Source organism: Sapajus apella, unplaced genomic scaffold (genome assembly GCF_009761245.1).
Source record: "Sapajus apella isolate SASKATOON/1434 unplaced genomic scaffold, GSC_monkey_1.0 scaffold34, whole genome shotgun sequence".
NCBI classification, from domain to species: Eukaryota; Metazoa; Chordata; class Mammalia; order Primates; family Cebidae; genus Sapajus; species Sapajus apella.
In genome coordinates, this window is record NW_022436974.1 from 17117086 (window position 1) to 17133577 (window position 16492).

The following is a 16492-nucleotide window of genomic DNA, read 5'->3' on the forward strand; positions in this document are numbered from 1 at the left end:
AAAAAAAAAAAAAAAAAAAAAAAAAAAAGCAGCTAACAGCTCAGCTGAGGACACTGGTCTTCAAACTGAGGTTTTATCCTTCAGGACTTAGCTCTCACCCCCTTCCACAAGTCTTCCCTTACACCTAGTCACCAGAGGCATGCTTTCTCCCTCTTGCTTCAACCCTGATTAACACCCCCTGAGAAAAAACATAAGAGTAGGGAAACTCTTACCAACTGCTTTAATCTGTATTTTTGTATGCAATCATTACAATGCCAATATAAAATGACCCACTGCTATTATCTACGTTTTAGTGGATCAGTGGGGTTAAGTACCTTGTTTAAAATCATGTGGCCAGTAAGACCGGGAGAGAACTTAGGCCTTCTAACCGTAATCCCACCTGCCTTTCTTCATGCCCATCATGGGACTTTGTCCCTATTTTTCTCATGCATTGTTTTCTGCTTTGTAGTATAAGCATTTGGAAGTTTTCTTTTATTTCCACATGACACTGTGAATTCCTTGCAGGATAAGACTATGTGCTTCTCCTCTTCCTTCTTTCTGCAGTGCCAAGTATAGTGTCTTAAGTATTATGTTTGCTAAGTAAATCTGTATAGATGGAATGATGAGTACTTAAGAAGAGATAACTTAAGCAACAATGAAATGTTAATGAGGAAATGATCCTTCTTGCCTGAAATACATTTTTAAATTCTGCCTTCTGAGCTGCAGCATCACTTCCACCATTCCTGCCTCGCTGATCCCTGGATGTGTAGTTTGAACCATCACATGTTGAGGTCAGTTCTAAATAGGATTTGTTCAGTGATGACTTTCAGTCCCAGTTCATGGTGTTCCAAGTGTGTTTTCTCCTTTCTGGATTCTAAATATTACTTGACTCATCATCCTCAATCATGTTGGATTCATTTCTCTATTTCATTCCTCTTAACCTCGCTTTGAATTTCTGTTTATTAATACCCAAATTTTTAGTCCATTTCCTTCTGAAGAATATGAACAAGGCTATTAATGGAATTTCTATTAGTATAGGAATAAAGATGACACTCAATCTATGGAGATGTTCAATTTAAGGCGGAGGGGGGAACTACACCAGAAGCGACCTGGATAATTACCACAGCTTGGGACTGCAAGAACATTTGCAGATTGCTGGTAAAGTGGAATGAAATTGTCACTTTTGGTTTTTAACAAAAAAGCAAGAGCCTGCTATCTTTATATTTTCCTGACGTGAAGTTTGCATTTTCTTTGACTACTGGTCTTGTGATGCCTGTGCATATGTATCCGGAGGCCACGAAAAAGTAACCCCAGGTGCAGGATGCCTTCTTTGTAGTCCAGTATTGCTCGATAGAAGATGTTTTGATGACTCAAAATGGAGTATTAGCACTGATACATGTTATTGTATGACACAGTAAAGCTCACATTCTGCCACTTCCACTTTCCATACACATCCCAGAAATTGCAAAAATAGAATCCCAAGCTTATTTGTTACAGAACGGAAAAACAGACAGTTGTTCAGAGTTAATAATGACAATCTTCTTCCCTGTAGCCAATGACAATTTTAAAACATATACACATTAAAACCTGAAAACATTTAATGAGCTAATATTAGATATGTTATACTTTTTGAAGCTTCATTTAGATATTTTTATTTAGCAAGAAGATGCTTAAGAACAATTGGATTTCTCATTTTCATCACGTAGAGATGAAAAAAATTATACCAATGGTTTTACCCTTGCTGCTGCTGCTACGACCACCTCTGTTACCACCTATCGTATATTAATTTATCTTGTTACAATTTTCAAAGTAGTATAAACTAGATTACTTCTTGTTGCAACTTTCGCAATTAGGCAAGACAAGTGTTATTATCTTCATAGTATTTGTATGAAAATTAAAGTTTAGAAAGTCGAAATGGCCAGGATCAGAAATGGTTAAAAAGGAAAACATAATGTAACGGGACTAGAATCTTAGTTCAGTTTTTATTCTGAGTCAAAATTTCAGCTATTTGAAGGACCCTTGTTCCACCATTTGCTATCATGGGTAAATTACTCAAATTCTCTGAGCTTCAGTTTCATCCAGTGTAAAATTAGATGATATATAACTTTTTAGCATTGTTTGAAGTTTAATGAGATAATGTGAATTAAACTCTTAACACAATGCCTAACCCAATAATGTGCCCAGGAAATGTTGTCATGATTGTTGCTGCAAATTTTCAAATGTTATCCCAAATATATACATTTACAAATTGCATAATGTCTTCATATATGACCACATTTGCTTCTTGAAGAACCACATGCCATTGACTAAATAATTTTTAATATCTATACATGAATAGAAAGTTTCAGAGATTAAATTAATCAGCTAAGATCATTGTAGAAGTGAGGAGAAAGGTCATAAGTACCAGTCAGATAATCCAAGTTCTAAACTCTTTTATTACCATTTTTATGATATTCAAAATTAGGCTGGTATTAAAATGAGGAATCATACAAATCTCGTTATAGTGGTATATAACCTTAGAAATAATTTGGAGAGTTAAATGACTCGACTAAGTTCTACAGGGCCACAGCCAGTCCTAGGAGCCTCATCTGCTAAATCCAAGTGCAGGACTAGAAGGTGCTCTTCGTATAACATGAAGCATAAGATAGAAATGTTCTTATCCAGTAAGAGTGGGCGAGGAGGAGTCATGAGATGGTTGCAAATATATTCATAAGGAAGTTATCATCTTCTTTCCAGTTAGTTAGAAAAAACCTTTATAAAACAAGCGAAGTTTCCAGAGTACCTGAGATTGCAATTCCAATAAAAAAAGGAGTCTGAGAGCACAGAAGAGAGACAGCCCCCGCCTGGGAATCATCATTTCACTGTCCAACTTGTGACAGAGTCCCCCATGTATCAGAAATCAACCTGCTCCCTGCCCACCTTCTCTTTCATTCTTTTCTCTTGTAATTTCCCTCTCTCCCCTCTAGCCCACAGCAAAAAATAATATTCCTCCTTCTTTATGTTAAACACCCAGTTGTAGCATTATGCCAGGCCTAGTAGGAGGTAAATAGAACAAACAGTATCCTTGCTTTACAGAATAATTGAAAGTAAGAAAACCACCGGAAAACTGAAAAAGCACGAGTCACATAGACACTGCCACTGTGGGAAGCTAGAACAGCTGTGGGGCTAGGAACTGGTTGGCATTTTAGATCCAGAGATTTGTAGGCTCTTGGCTTGTAAAACAAAGACTTCATTGCCTAGTTGATAACAATATACAAACACATCTGCAGAATATATTCTTTGGCATCGGCAAATGCCAGCAGTATTTAGGAAACCTCTATTTTTCCAGTCCCCATTCACTTCTCTTTTTTTCTCTGTTATTATTCTCTATGCTTTTCCTCATTGGAAATGATTCTAAATTGAACATTAATTTTGAAGAAAAATGGGTTGAGGGGAGATTCTTAGACTCATAGATGGTATCAGAATTTAAAATAAGGGAAAATGAAACTAAAATATTCTCTACCCTGTTCTTCTCATAATGGGCGCCCAAACGCCATTGTTCAGAAACAAGTCTTGGAGCATCTTCCAGACCCACCATAAACATGAGCACATTACTGATTACTAGTGGATAACAGTAAACTAACTCATGCTTCATCTCTGTCTCTCTCCCTAACATTTCCTCTCACACAAAAGAACCATTCTAGATATAAAATATGTTGAGACTTTCTCTATAGCTCCACCTGTTATGTTTCAAATCTTATTGGATGATCTAGTATAAAATTATGGTTAGTTGGGGAAAAATGAAAGCAGAGGGATTTTTTTCTGGAGTTACAGATTACATAGAATGAAGAAAGGCAAAGATGGAGAAAGAGCTTGGTAATAATTCTCAGCATTACTTCAAATCATTATTACTCTTTATATAGAAGAGAACTCCTTGCTGCTGATTACATGGTTCTTAGGCCAGAAAATTAACCTGTTTACAAGAAAAACAAAATATGAACTATAAACATAGAGCAGGAAGACCATATATAGGTTTTTGAGGTGTCTTGTCTAAGGCATACAGGACCTTATCCTTCAGCCAAGTAATTAGAAACCAGTTTATATCATTATTCTCTGTTGAATTTAACCTTTGTGTTTCATTTCTGCATGCTTTTTCTTAATGTCCTGTCTTCTAGCTTTCTACGTCTGAGTGGTAAAAACAGAGACCATTTCCCAGAAGGAAGGGTCATACAGCATCCCTGCTTTCTTTATAGCATTTGCTAACAGGATGAACTTTACAATAAGTAAAATCAGATCCTTGAGAAATGGACTCGAGACCATTTCACTCCCTATTCTTTAAAAATAAAAGTAAATGGAGAGACTCAGTAAATTGCTGAATTACTGAACTTACTGAGTCTAAAACTAAGATCTCCTGACTCCTTAGTTCTGCCATCTTTATACTAGGAGCGTAATTCCTTGGCTGGAGTGTGGTTATTTCCAGGGAGATAGAGTGTCTGATTTTTTTATAGCCATGCAGGAACCACCTGGGTTGGCAGATTGATTCCATTATGAATGACTCAAAACATTATGTTTCTATTAAAAGTAGGAATAATATACAGCCATAAAAAGGAATGAATTAACACCATTTTCAGTGACCTGGATGAGACTGGAGATTATTATTTTAAGTGAAGTTACTCAGGAATGGAAAACCAAACACCATATGTTCTCACTGATGGTAGGAGCTAAGCTATGAGGACGCAAAGGCGTAAGAATGATGCAATGGACTTTGGGGGCTTGGGGAGAAGAGTGGGAGGGGGGCAGAAGACTACAAATAGGGTGCAGTGTGTATTGCTTAGGTGATGGGTGCACCAGGATCTCACAAATCACCACTAAAGAGCTTACCCATGTGACCAAATACCACCTGTACCCCAATGACTTATGAAAAAAAGATGATTATGGAGTAAATGATGAAAATTGCATTCATTTTTAATATAGGACACAAAGCTTCAAATAAATGTCTAGTTTTGGGTAAGTCTTTGGGGTTATATTTTCATATTTTATCTGGAAAGTTTGAGAAATGCTGTAGATGCCATTTTGCTTTTTCATGATTTTGGGGTTTTTTTGAGACAGAGTCTTGCTGTGTTGCCCACGCTGGAGTGCAGTGGTGCCATCTTGGCTCACTGCAACATCCACCTCCCAGGTTCAAGCAATTCTCCTGCCTCAGGCTCATGCCACTATGCCCGGCTAATTTTTTGTATTTTTTTTAAGTAGACATGGGATTTCACTGTTTTGAGTTGTTAGTTTTTTCGCCAAATCCCATGCTTCCTCCCACCTGTCTAACTTCTCCTGAAATGTACAGTGGAATCATAAGTTAGAGCAAGTAACACTGTCAGCAGCCACCATCTTTGTTCTACACAGGGTAGTGGTAAGACAAGAATATGGATTTTGAGTCAAGAGGGGTGAACTTTGGCTCCATCTGGTTATTAGGCTAGGAATCTTGCGTAATTTGTTACAGGTCCATGCCTCACTTTCCTTATCTACGAGATAAACATAATTGGAATACATACTTTATAGGGTTGCAGTAAGGACTAGGGAAGAGTGGGTACAAAGTACCAGTGTATAATTAGTATAAAGGAGTCTTTCTGCTTATACTTTTCCTTCATTTTCATGCTCTGCAGTGAATAGCATGGTCTGGAGTGCATGACAGGCTCTAAATGCTCACACACGGACACCATAAGGCAGTGAGCTACAAGAGCTTGCCACCAGAGGGCAGCATGCTGTTACCCCTTACTAACCATTTTATCTAATTCTGTTACCTCAAGAGTTTCTCATGAATTGTAACTCCTGTTGCTGTGACTCTAGTCCAATAGGTCTAAAAATCAATTAACAATCACCATCTGAGTGCTTGAGTGTGTGTTGTATGCCCAGCACTATTAGGAGTGTAGGTGGAGTGGCTGGTGAAGAAATAGAGTTGAAGACACTGACCTCAAAATGATTACAGCTTCTGCAAGGAGATATGAAGACCACACCTGAACCAATTAGCTCTCAGCATGTTTAAAAATAGAAAGAAGCATTCATTAAGAATGTCAGGGCTTAGTGGTTTCACATAACTTATTTAATATTTAAAATTCAGTGTGAACTGAAGTAATATAAATAATGAGTGTTTAAAATTTAGGGAATAGGATGTACAGATTGAGTCCTGGAGTGATGGCGGGGAAAATTTCATGGAGCAGCTGGAACTTTAGTTTGTCCTTGCAGGATGGACAGAATTTGGTTAGAGAGATAAGATTGAGGATCACAACTGATTTAGGATGTGGGAAAAGGAAGAAATGAAAACAAAGACGTTGTGGTAGGCATGAGCAAGGTATGTGCTTGGAGTAGTAATGATCATTGCTGGGTGGAAGGAAAATAGAGAAGGAGGATGGAAACTAAATAGCTGTAATTTAGTGATCCCCCATGGTGTAAAAAACCATGACCCATGTACTATACAAGAAATAAGCCCTACCTTAACCTAAAGAACCAGGTTACTGGCAGCTTGCTCCGGATTCTGGTACCTAAATCTGGATAATACAACTGTACTGCTAAGATTATAGCTCTTTGGTAGCTTAGCAACAAGCAGCAGATGATATCCACATGGATCCTTCCAGGAATAGCACCACATGGAGTGAATCAGTGAATTAAGTAGGTATGGTTATTATGGCATGGGGCACACTGACTAAACCGCATTTGAGATTTCAGCTAATGACTCCATTTTTTTGTGCAATCTTCAGAAATCATTTGCATAAATAAAGCAGTTAGATTTGTAAAAGCTTGGTGTGAATCAGTTTGATTTGAGGCATTATGGCCTAATGGTGAAAAGCAAAGGGCTTAGAGTCAGAATACCTGGATTTGAACCTCAGTTTTGCTTCCTTCTAGCCCTCTGACATTTTGAGAAATTCAGAGAATCACTCTGTGCCTCTGATTACTTATCTATAGACCAGGGAAAATTCCACCAATCCTTCCCAGGTTCTGTAAGGAGTAAACAATAAAACACAAGGAAAAAAACTTATCATATTTGCTCGGCACGCAGTAGGTGGTTGGTTAATCAATGTTAGTTCCCTTCCCTCTCCCTATAGAAATTAAATGATTAAATGTGTGTGATATACTTTATATAGCATGACATTGGTGGTTGATATAATTGCTAATTTGAGTTTCAGTGTTGATCTGTAGATCTAGTTTTAGTGAGTAATTTATTTTAGCCTTTTATACTAAGTGTAAGCAGGTATGTGGCGAGTGTGCAGGATGGAGATCTGAAGAATCTTCATACTAACAGTTCAAACAGTCTCCATTTCTTGATCCAAATAGCATTGATTCTAGAAAAAAAACTTGTAAAGTGAAGAACACTGTCTTTGGTTCCCTGGTCTCTACTTTCTGTGCTTCATCTCCAGCCTGCCCCATCTTTTCTGCACTAGGGAAAAAAGGAAGACCAACTCAGCCTAACTGAGGTCTTTAGGGTATTCATAGGATATTCACTCATTTTCTGCAAAATGTTTTACTACTTTGTATTTCAAAGAAGGATCAAACAGAGATGGTAACACTCCAGTCCAAGGAGACAAAATACTAACGAGGAGTTTTCAAGGACAAGTAAGACAAAATTTGTTGACTAGAACAGGCTTCTGGGTACTTAACAAATCTTCATAGGGTGCGGAAGTGAATGTATTGCAGTGGTTAGAATTTATCCACTTTGGAACCAGGCTACCATGTCTGACTCTTGGTCTTGCTGTTACCAGCTGGATGACCTTGGGCAAGTTACTTAATTTTAGTTTTCTTATCCGAAAGTGAGGATAATATTATTTTTATTATTAAGAGTTTAGGCAAGCAGAGTCAAATTGAATTCTAGAAAAAACATGAATCTTCCATCCTGTTATCTTGTTTTCTGAGCTAGGCTGGTGGTAAGCTAGGCACCATCCAGGCATTTTATTAAATTCTAAGGGAAGGGACCACAGTCTTAGCTTCCTCCAAAGTTGCTTCTTAGACATCCTGCCATAGTCTGCAGGATGAACTAGCCAAGCCCTCAGGTATTCACATAGTTTATTCACCACTGTTCTTGCCTCAGTAAGACCAGTGGTCTTATGTCTCTCTAGAGTACGGACAAAGCAGGTGACAGGCCAGAGCCACTGGATCATATTAGTAGTGATGACTTGGAGCTGGGCTGGATTGAACTGCACCCACCTCGTTGTCTTGTAGAGAGGGAACATAAAAAGGAGAAGAAAATCTAGGAAAACAAAAAATAATCTCAGTAATAAGTATAATAACCTGATAACAATTTTTTTTTTTTTTTGAGAGAGTCTCCCCAAGCTGGAGTGCAGTGGCACTGTCTCATATCACTGCCACCTCCACCTCCGGGGATTCCAGTGATTCTCCTGCCCCAGCCTCCCAAGTAGCTGGGATTCAGGCATCCACCACCACTCCCAGCTAATTTTTGTATCTTTAGTAGAGACAGGGTTTCACCATGTTGGCCAGGCTGATCTCAAACTCCTGACCTCATGTGATCTTCCCAGCTTGGCCTCCCAAAGCACTGAGATTACAGGTATGATCCACCGTGGCTAGCCTACGCATGCATTCTTTATTCAGCTAAATTCTTGAGAAATAGGTTAACTGGAAAATAGTACCGTCCTATTTTTTACGTAGGGGTTTGCAAGACATTAGGGACCCAAAAGCCTCTGATAATTGGGGAATTGAATCTGAGTCAGAATGGTGAGAAATTTCTCTTCTGACTGTCAAAGAGAAAATAGCAACTTTTCAGGCAGAAAATAATTGCATTTTCAGTCTGGTCACCTGGAAAAACTCAGGCAAAGAAATCAGATGTTAGAGTTACCATTATGGACTCTGGGGTTAGAAAGACATGGGTTTAAAAACTGCTGTGGCGCTTCTTAGATTTGTGACCTTAGGCAAGTGACCTGGTCAGTTGGGATCTTCTTTTCTTCCTTTCTAATCTCCTTCATTTCTTTCCTTCCTTCCTTCTTTCTTTTAATGGGAACAACAATGTTTTCCTTAGAATATTGTAAAAATTAAATGCATTCATATATCTTAAAGAACTCTTCACATTCCTGCAACGAAATAATCATCTTCTATATACTTGATATTTTATTATTGCTATTATCCTCAGTTTTGATACTGTGTAATTGTGAAATCTGAGTTATGCCATAGTCTTTGTCTTCGCTTTCCTATTTATAGAATGTAAGGGTGGAATTAAATGTTTCTTAAGATCTCAGCTTTAAAATTCTATGATTCTAGAATATATTTGTTCTTCCTCTTTTGTTCTTTCTCTCTCTCACATAACCATCAATATGTCTTTAATCAGCCAATTATCAATTTGTTGGGGACTTACTCAAAGAATGCCTGCATCAGTCAGCCTGGGTAAACTGGGGCCATTGGCCTTTTCCTGAGCATGCCTCCTGCAGGCATCTTCTCATGACACACTGGGCCTCAGTAACGGCACCAGAGGAAGGAAGGGAAGGTTCTTGGGCCAGCCAGGAACAAAGCACATTAAATAGATTTAGATTTCAACTGACTTTGTAACTTGTTGATCAACAGTAAAAATTAGGATCCAGCCAGGTGAGGTGGCTCACACCTCTAATCCCAGCACTTTGGGAGGCTGAGGCAGGTGGATCACTTGAGCCTAGAAGTTCAAGACCAGCCTGGGCAACATAGCAAAACCCTGTCTCTGTAAAAAATACAAAAGTAGCCAGGCATGGTGGTACCTGCCTGCATTATCAGCTACTTGGAAGTCTGAGGTGGGAGGATGGCTTGAACTGGGGAGGCAGAGGTTGTAGTAAGCCAAGATGGCACCACCATACTCCAGCCTGGGTGACAAGGTAAGACCCTGTCTCAAAATTTAAAAGTCAGAATCTAGAGGTAACTAGTGAAATCTGATTTCCTTCTAAGGGGCAGTAGAACATGGCTCTGGAGCCACACTGCACGTGTTTGAAGATTTACCAGCTATTTACCAGCTGTGTCACTTTGAGAAAGTTATTTAACCTCTGTTACCTCACCTCTGCTTTGACAATAACAGCGCTTGTCTGATAACATTGTGCGACAATTTCATACATTAATTTACATAAGGTCGTATATGCTACATAAGTGTATACACTTATTTAAACCTATCCCATTATTAATATATCAGGAGATTTAGGTGTTGCTGGGTCATAATACTACAAAACTTCTGGTAGTGATAATTATAGTTTCCAAGTAGGAGCAGGGCCCTCTAGTTGTTGACAGGACCCTGCTTCTATTTGAATCTACAAATAGGAGCAGGGTCCTGTCTACAACTAGAGATGTGGAACTCCAGCCTAAAAGGTTGTGGAAAAGAAGGAGAGGGAAGACAGGGTTTCAGTTCCAGTGGAGAACTAGAATGTGATTCAGGAAATGAAGGCAGAAGTCCCTCCCCCAACCACACTACATTTTTCTTTCCATAGTAAGCTAACATAATAGAGGGTTATGGGAAAAATCTAATACACAAAGACAGTTATCCTGGGTTCAACACTCAGTATATCTCATCCAGTACTTAATGTTAGATGTCTCACTTCAAAGCTGATGGGATGTGTGGGTAGTAATCCCAATATTCTACCTCCCTAGCCAGGATTAGGGTGTGGTTTGATTGGGGCTCATCCTGATGACAATCTTCTGTGTGAATTATGAAGCAAAAAGTCTGCTAGCATGCTGTCTTGCAGGTGCCAGTCTAAAGTAGCTAATATTTACCTTGAGGTCTGGGCTCTCCAACTCTCATAATGAAATCACACCACACACATACACACACATACAGGACTCATTTTGAAACACCTGGTCACTTCGTTTTGCTTCAAAATGTCACACTATACCATACGTAAAAGTCATTTGTAGGGCCTGTATCTCTCTAAATAGACAAAAAAATCTTGCCCACGCAGTAATCCTGCCCTATAAGGCTGATAAGTCAAAGGTATCCAAAAGAAGCTCCTATGTTATTCTTGCCATATTTTACCACCAATTTAACTTGACATAATGACAATCACCTGCCTTCCATTTGCACGTCCCAGGTCGGTTGAAATCCCTGCATAGTTCCTAGTACCATGAGTCTTATTGTTCAGCTCTTGCTTATCTAGTTCTCTCCTTTTCTACCTTACTTTCTAAAAGTCCATTGACCTTCCCACTGATTAGCCTACACTCTCAGAGCTAAGCATCATGAGAGTATTTCTTGGCTGACTAGCTACTGTACATTTCCTGCCAATACCTTGCTTGAGGAGGCTTCCTTACTGTAGTTGACTTCATGACCACTTGCCCACATGTCAGAGGTATTTCCCAGATCTGACACTTAACACATGTCAAGAGGTAACCACCTTAGTTAGAATCAATGAACTCCTTTGAAAAGTCGCATTCATTTTGTCAAATTCCTTTTTATTTAGAGTCTCTTGAAGGAAGCAAAAAAAGCATATCTGTTACTAGTATACACAAAATTGTTGATGTAATATAAGAACATTTGTATATCACATGAAGCCCAAGGGCAGGAAGGTGGCTGACATTTATTAATAACTTGATCTAGTAGTTTAAATTCTATCTGTATTCCCTCTGCTTGCTTCTTGCTTCTCACTTCTCTGTAATTAGCAGTACTAGTCCCTTTTGCTGAAAACTGGCTTTCTCTGCAAGGAAGAGAATGTTATGTAAAAGGCAAACAAACAAACAAAAACGGCTTCATTGTTTGGTTTCCTCAAGAAAGAGTTTTTTTATTTTTCTTCATCCCTTATAGTATCAAAAATCTTGCCTAGATGTATATGAAGTTACAGATTAAAAGAATATTTTGTTTTAGATTTTTCATAAATCTCTTTCGAGTTAATGGAAATAAGCATATTAAAGAAGGAGACTAGAATCTAATGAGTCACCAGTTTGATTTAGGGGTACAATTAAAGAGGATCTCCAAAGTGAGGAGAGTGTATGGCTGGATGCAGTGGCTCATGCCTGTAGTCCCAGAGCTTTGGGGGCCAAGGTGAGTGGATCACATGAGGTCAGGAGTTCAAGACCAGCCTGGCAAACATGGCAAAACCACATCTCTATTAAAAATACAAAAATTAGCCAGGCATGATGGCAGACATCTTTAATCCCAGCTACTTGGGAAGCTGAGGCAGAAGAATTGCTTGAACCTGGAAGGCAAAGATTGCAATAAGCCAAGATTGCACCACTGCACTCCTCTAGCCTGGGCAACAGAGTGAGACCCTATCTCAAAAAAAAAAAAAAAAAAAAAAAAAAGAACAAGGTATATATGGCAGGGAAGTATGAAGTGGAGAAAAGACTTGGTGGAAACTATCAAAGTAACTGGATAGTTGGTTTTTAAGACTCAGAAACCAAACTAAATCAAACTAGTTATAGCCTCTCTTGATTGCAAAAGTGAGCAAAGAATCAGGAGCCAGGATGAACTAACAGATGGTTTGGAATTATCAACTAGTGTGAAGAGCACCCTCATGGGCCATGCTTGGAATTCAACTACACTCTGTGTAGTCTGGGGTAGGCTATGAAGGTCCTGGAGCAGAGCAGTGGGAGAGTCTTCAGAGAGCCTGGTGTAGCAGCACGGTGGGATAGTGCAAATTCATCTGGCAGTCACACCAGAAAGTTACTAATGTCAGATGTATGTGATGTATGTGTATTTTCACACAATCTTGTTTGTTCATGCATTTTTAACGACTTGTAGAGAGGTGGGTATTAACTGTGGCTTCTGGATCCTTTTGGCACCAAGACGGAATAATAAGCTTTCCATATAGTATAGATTCCAAATAACATAGATCTTGTCTTCAAGATCTTGCCGTCTACTTCAAGTGGAGTCCATTCACAGACTCCACATCTTACAGTTATGAAATCATTAATTATTATAAAAGCTGAATTTACTAAACTAATATGACTAAACAGTGAAAGAAAGTGGGTCGGGCTGGGCATGGTGGCTCATACCTGAAATCCCAGCACTTTGGGAGGCCAAGGTGGGCGGGTCACAAGGTCAGGAGATAGAGACCATCCTGGCCAATGTGGTGAAACCCCTTCTCTACTAAAATACAAAAAATTAGCCAGGCATGGTGGTGTGCACCTGTAGTCTCAGCTACTCAGGGGGCTGAGGCAGGGGAATCGCTTGAACCCAGGAGGCAGAGGTTGCAGTGAGCTGAGCTCACACCACTGCACTCAAGCCTGGTGACACAGCAAGATTCCATCTCAAAAAAATAAAAGAAAGAAAGTGATACTGAATACTGGAAAAGTAGTCATAGTCTTGTTGATAACATGAGATCTGGGGATTTGGGTTATCCTAGAGTGTTTTACAAAGCTCACAAATATACATTACTTTTCTTTATATCCACTTCTGTACTTTATCGCTATATTTAGTCAGTAATTTCTAAGTATTTCTCAGAATTTATTGAGCTCCTTCTGTATACCCAAGTGCTGTGGAGAATTCTAGAAAAGTATACAATCCTTGTCAATTTTCAGGCATACAGTCTTCTTGGAAAGACCAAATTTACATTAAAAAATGAAAAATAGCAACATAAACATACAAAACTTTTGAATGGCATTGCACAGGAAATGGGCTTATGTGTAAAATTTATTCCCATAACACATTATTATAATCTATAAGAAGAAAAACCAAAGATGGGTTGACAGCCACAAATCAAATTAATACACATTTATTGATCAAAGCTATACTAGACAATAGGGAGAAATACAAGAATTGCACATGAAACTCAAAAAGTTTTCAGCCTAGTCTTGGATATGAGACATACTTTTGTAAGTCATGGAAACCAAGCAGAAAGCATAGGAGAGATGTCATCAAAATTAAAAGCCTTTCAAAAATATATAATAAGGCTTCACCAGACTGTGCTCAGCATCTAACTTGCAATATCCTTAGGCATCTGTTGCCTCCACGGTGGTCTTTGCTTGTCTAGTTCTTATATGATACTCTAGTATAGGGCTCACATATCACTGCAAGACTCTTGTGATAAAACAACCTAGATCCTGGATTTATGAAGCAGCTTAGTGGGGAAAAATGAATTTTGAGGTCAGAAAAAATAATATTCAAATGACAAATCTCATTTTCACTGAACCTCATTTTTCTCATGTATATAGAAATAGTGATAATAATGCCTCATCAGTATGATTTTGTGGAGATTAAGTGATACATACGCTTATGGATATATTTAATAAATGGTAATACATACTTAATAGTTGGTAAGCATTGTTATTATTGCCTTTGACATGATCTGTTTTAGGACCACAATCTAATCACATGATCTGTTTTAGAACCACAATCTAATCAGGCCTCTTATGAGTGTAATTGTAGCCACTAATATAGCATTGAAATCTCTGCATTGTAAATAGTTTACAAACAATCCAATAATATACCTTCACAGTCGCGTATCTTAATAGACACTTGCTACTAATAATATTTAACATTTATTCTGAAATTTACAGTTTACAAAGTACATTCAACTATATCATCTCATTTGATCTTCAGCCTTTTTGGAAAGTTGTTACTACTATTCCCATTCCACAAGGAAGGAAAATTAGTCAGAGAGGGTTAGAGGACCTGCCCTAAGACCCCACCACTAGGAAATCACTAAGCCCCCAATCATATAATCAGAGGTTGCTAAACCAACCTTGAGCCTATGACTTCTGACTGGAAACCTCATACCTTTTTCTCTTCTTCACATGCCTCTTCTTTTTTCTATTTTCTTTCTTTCTTTTTTTTTTTTTTTTTTTTTTTTTTGTTAGATCCAGTGAAAACTATCTTTCTCCAGAGTTTCTATTTAGCCACAAGATACGTTCTCATTAAGCATCATGAAAATATTATGACTAACTAGTTGATCCATTATGTGGATACGTATGCCAAGGTTATGTTTACCATGCCCAGAGTTTTTGGTAAAGACATAAAATTGTGTTTTGTAAAACCTGCTGGATTACTATTTGTTTTATCATTTAATTAGGATTCCACAGAACAGATTGACATTAAAAAGCTGTTAACTCTGTTAACTCCGAAGGGCATAACTAATGAAATATCCCCAAATTTAAGCACATTCCAAAGCCACCGTATCGTACAAAACAGCTCTCTATTTATCAAGATGAAAGTATTTCCTTTATCTAAATGAAATCTGTAATTTGGAACAAAGATTAAAGATTCTTTGGGGGATAAAGTTAAAGTTGCTGTGAAAATTCTAGAAACTAAAAAATAAAGATAGCTTTACTCAGTATTCACGAAGTTAGATTGCTGATGCAAATAGAGATGGCAATCTCCTTTTTCTAATAACTTGGCTTCTAGCACTGCTGTATCAGTTTTACAGAGATTCCTGCTCAACTTTAAAGAGAATTACTGCAAATTATACAATCTGTAAAAAAGAAAGTTGAACATATCCAATATGCTTTTGTCTAAGGATGTCTAAGGTACATGATTAGAGGTGCATAAATAATAAAGAAAATATATGATGCAGTGTGCATAATGTATAAACATAGATGTTGATAAGTGAAGCCTTTTGGTATTGAATATAGCATATAGCGTACTCTCAAAAAGCAGTTTGAAGAGAATAACTATGAATATTCATTTAGGTTTAATTTTGCTTCCTTGAGAGATAAATTTCTTTAGCAAAGTCATTTCATAAAGAAATGATACAGGTGGACATGGTGGCTCACACCTGTAATCCCGGCACTTTGGGAGGCCAAGGAGGGCCGATTGTTCAGGAGATCAAGACCATTCTGGCCAACATGGTGAAGCCCTGTCTCTGCTAAAAATACAAAAATTAGCTGGGCGTGGTGGTGTGTGCCTGTAGTCTCAGCTACTTGGCAGGCTAAGGCAGGAGAATTGCTTGATCTTGGGAGGCGGAGGCTGCAGCGAGCTGAGATTGCACCAGTGCACTCCAGCCTGGGTGACAGAGTGAGACTCTGTCTCAAAAAAAAAAAGAAAAAAAGAAATGATACAAAATTTAACCCTCACCGAATTTATTAGAAATCCTTGCCTTATACATGACAGAAGTCTTCACTTCCTATATTTTTTTGTAGAATGTAAGAGAAAATGAATGCAAATTCTATGAATGCTTACTTCATTTCTTTATGTGGTAAATGTAACAAATAGTTGAGGTGGGGAAGGTACAGGAATTCTTAGTCATTTCATTTATCCCACAACACAAGAGTGCCTATACAGGTCCTCAAGATATGCTTGTTGAGCTCCTTGTTAAATAAGTTAACAGAAATAATCTGTCTCAGAATACACTATTCATTATTTAATTTTTTTTATTTCTGTTTTTCAGGCCAGTCCTGCTCCTATAATTGTCAACACAGATACTTTGGACACAATTCCTTATGTAAGTAACATTTTTGTTAATAACTTCTCTTAAAACTGTGGTAGAACTTAGCTGAATTGAAATTCAATTCATATTTAGTTTCACCCAATCTAAATAATCTTACAAAATGACATGTGGTTTTGTAAATTTTCCTTTAATATTTGCTAAATCTTGTCTTAGTCATCAAATATTTCCCTCTTTCATTCATGTTTTGTAAAACACAAGGGCCCATTATGAAAAAA

General features: G+C 38.0%; 1 protein-coding gene across 25 annotated transcripts in view; it reads left to right on the forward strand.

Annotated features, from left to right (window-relative positions):
• DLG2 (discs large MAGUK scaffold protein 2) overlaps positions 1-16492 on the forward strand; it is a 2183817-nt gene that overhangs the window by 1394829 nt on the left and 772496 nt on the right. For all 25 annotated transcript variants that reach the window (XM_032295960.1, XM_032295961.1, XM_032295962.1 and 22 more), the window contains one exon: positions 16218-16271. In XM_032295960.1, coding sequence (XP_032151851.1) covers positions 16218-16271 — 54 coding nt within the window. The remainder of the gene's footprint in view (positions 1-16217; positions 16272-16492) is intronic.